This window comes from Manduca sexta, unplaced genomic scaffold, assembly GCF_014839805.1.
Source record: "Manduca sexta isolate Smith_Timp_Sample1 unplaced genomic scaffold, JHU_Msex_v1.0 HiC_scaffold_1345, whole genome shotgun sequence".
In the NCBI taxonomy this organism is placed as follows: domain Eukaryota; kingdom Metazoa; phylum Arthropoda; class Insecta; order Lepidoptera; family Sphingidae; genus Manduca; species Manduca sexta.
Genome location: NW_023592200.1, coordinates 1 through 3,461, shown reverse-complemented (window position 1 = coordinate 3,461; position 3,461 = coordinate 1). Strand labels below are relative to the sequence as shown.

At 37.1% G+C, this 3,461-nt stretch overlaps 1 protein-coding gene across 1 annotated transcript; it reads left to right on the top strand.

Annotated features, from left to right (window-relative positions):
- Positions 1-1,304: 1,304 nt before the first annotated feature.
- LOC119191327 (xanthine dehydrogenase/oxidase-like) lies at positions 1,305-3,093 on the top strand. Its single transcript, XM_037445229.1, has 4 exons — positions 1,305-1,309; positions 2,065-2,191; positions 2,337-2,820; positions 2,910-3,093. Exons 1-3 carry the CDS (start codon positions 1,305-1,307, stop codon positions 2,787-2,789), a joined length of 585 nt encoding a protein of 194 aa, XP_037301126.1. The 3' UTR covers positions 2,790-2,820; positions 2,910-3,093.
- Positions 3,094-3,461: the final 368 nt, after the last annotated feature.

The following is a 3,461-nucleotide window of genomic DNA, read 5'->3' as shown; positions in this document are numbered from 1 at the left end:
CACTTATGATACGTCAAAACAAAGAATAATTATTATTTCTAAACAACTATTAAAATCACTTATATAACTATGGAGATTTTTAAATTAGGGGATAAAGTTTATACAAAAGACTAGGTACAAACCGAAGTAACCAGCTCGGGCTGGCAAGTAGGGGGAAATAGAAGGGTAACGCGTCGCGATCCTCACCGGTGAGGACATGAGCCCTAGCCTAGCTAACCTACCATCATTTACTTGACCGTGACTATTATTTTAGTAAACATCATAGGTCGAGAAATCTTAACAATGAGGGCGTTTCTAAATACCAGCATGCGTGGGAAAGTGATAACGAACATTCTTCTACCACCTCTGAGTGACGCACATAAGGTGGTCACTTTTAAGGTATGTTGAATTTTCATACTTTGAATTTTACATCTGTATACGCAACGCTTAATATACGTTATACATACATTATTTTTATAGAGTCTGGTAAATTTGTCTAATATGACTGAATCAAACCTAAATCCGATGTTTGAAAAATTTTAAATGTTTAAAATTTCAGACGATAATAAATTCACTGCTGAAATTATTTGAAAAAAAATTTACTATATATAGAGAGTGACCAAATCCTGCATAATATAAAATACATTTCACCCTGGAAATGTCTACAGGCTTTTATTCCAGGGAGCAAATATACAAAACTACATCTAATGATATACTTTTAGATAATGGCAAGAAGCCAAAGCGTCCACGCCGTGGTAAACGCGGGGTTCTTCTACCAACTGTACCGTGCCAACAAAGTCCAGAAAGCCAGGATTGTCTACGGCAACCTTTCTCCAAACTTTAACCGAGCCTCAAAACAGAGAAGTTTCTAGTAGACAAGAGTTTGTTCACGAACGATACCTTACAAGCGTCTCTGAAGATATTGGCGAGTGAGCTGGTGGTTGCAGAGAATCCCCCGCAGGCATCCGCAGCGTTTAGAAAGTCTTTGGCTTGTAGACTTTATTATAAAGTAAGTATTTTGTACCTAACTTTACCAAATAGACAATATGAGAATCAGTTCAAAAGTATATGACCAACATTTTAGTTATCTTACCACTTTGATAAAACTAAATTTAATCTCTATGATATTGTTTTAGGGTTTGTTATCATTGTGTCCGAAAGCAGCTTTGCACCCTCGTTGCACATCAGGAGCCATCAAACTCCGTGAATCAAGGCCGGTTTCATCATCTCAGCAGGTGTTTGAGACTGATACATCCATGTGGCCACTCACCCAGCCGCTGCAGAAGGTTGAGGCTCTGGTAAGATTCATTATAATTAGTTGCAGCATGAGGTACTTAATGTGTCCTATTGTCAGTATATTTTTAATCAGGTTCTAAGACTCAGTTCGGTTGCATTAATACAAGGAAATGAAAGATATATGAATTATTAAGAAACATCAAAGCAAATGAAAAAGATCTACGAGTATGTATATCCACAAATACTAAATAAGCTATAGTCAACCTATAAAGTATTCATCTGAGTACTTCTCTGCTATATGCATAATTAAGATTCAAAGATGTTATTAGTTCTATGGAAAATTTTATTCAGATATATGGATACATATCATGCTATAATATACATCTTTACATTATAGCTGCCATGTGTACGTTTTATTTTATGTCTAGAGGTTGTGTTGTCGCTGAAACGGCCTCGAGCATGCGTTCAATACATTTATGGCGTATGAGTCATGGCGGGAATACGTAGAGCTACGAATAATTAAGAAAAAAAATAATATTAGGTCTTTTTGATTTTTTTTTACTAGTCTTACATCTTACAGTATTGGTTGCAAATTAAAATTGAGTTTTTTGAACGGGAGGAAAGGAAACTATACATTTATTGAATTTGCACTATCAAATTAACGAAACAATATTCTCATAAAATAATAATTAAACAACTGAAGCAAAGATTAGATATTTTAGAAATATTACGTTTTTTTCTTTCTGTATTATGTTTTATAAATTACGAATAAATAACTTTTAAAAATACGGCTATTATGCCGTTTAGCTGGGAGTCGCACCTTTGTAATTCATAGATTTTTATTTCCAGATTCAATGTTCCGGAGGCTATGTACACAGAAGACTTGCCAGCATATCCCAACGAGGTATTTGGGGCTTTTGTCCTCAGCACTATTGGTAGTGGTAATATTGTGTCTATTGATGCCAGCGCTGCATTGGTGAGTGAAATGTTATTAATGCCAGTACATTTAAGGAGCTGACCAAAGCCTACGCAAACACTGTTATTTCTTGCTGCAGAATGAAAATAGGCTGTCATAATATTTTAATACTAATAATAATAAGTCACTATCAACTAATTTCCAGAACTATCCAGGAGTCATAGCATTCTACAGTGCAAAAGATATCCCTGGCTTGAATGCCTTCACGCCGAATAACGTCGTTCTTTACACGAATTATGAAGAAGTATTGAGTAGTGGAACTATCATGTTCTACAATCAGCCTATAGGCATCATAGTAGCAGAGGTCCAGCAGGTCGCTAACATAGCTGCTAAGCTTGTGAAAGTGACTTACGGAAAAGTAAAAAGACCAATTGTTCACATAGACGAAGCGAGGAAAGATCCAAGCAGGAATAATCTGTTCATGACAGTAACTGCGCAAGATCGGGGAACAAATATAGACAGAGTGATAAAGAACCACGCAGGGGTATATGGTCAGTGCCACTTCCTATGGAAACGTTGGCTTGCGTCGCGATTCCAACGGAGGAGGGATTGGAAGTGCACTCGACAGCGCAATGGATATCAGGAACTCAGCAGGTGATAGCTGCTGCTTTGAATGTGGATGCGAATAAGTATGATATAAATATTTGTATGGCGTTAGTGTTCCTAAACTATAATTAATGCAAACAAATTAAAATAAAGCAATATTAATTTTACCTAGGATCGATGTGCACATCCGTCGCATAGGAGGCGGTTTTGGTTACAAGCTATCCCGTAACATGCAATCGGCAGTGGCGTGTAGTGTAGTGGCATTTTTACTGAACCGGCCTTGCCGATTTATTCAACCATTAACGACGAATTTGAAGGCTATGGGGAAGAGGTTACCCACTGTCGCTGATTTTGAGGTAGGCAGCGTATATTTTTTTGTTTCTTTATATACCATATAATGTCATTGTTGTACCCCTTCATAATGTCTAGATTCAAGCTGACTCGAATTACTGCATATACACAGAAAGATTTTCCCGGCCTTACAACCATCACTACATCTCCTATACGCCAGGATTAGCAGTGGCACGTATTTCAGGATACCGAGCGGTTAAGCTCGGCGAGTCTCAGGGAATACTAATATATCTTTATCTCGCAACGAAATTAATCAAATAGAAAGATAGGGAGGAGTTGAAAATATTATTTGGGAGAAGTCTCTCTCTTACTGCATATACAGCATCTGTTGTTGGACTGAGACTTGTTAGAACAAGCCATTATGATTTGTTTC

Excerpts from the sequence above, each read along its gene's own strand:
- LOC119191327 (XM_037445229.1), top strand. Across the intron at positions 2,192-2,336 it reads TTGATGCCAGCGCTGCATTG|AACTATCCAGGAGTCATAGC; the intron begins GTGAGTGAAATG and ends ACTAATTTCCAG.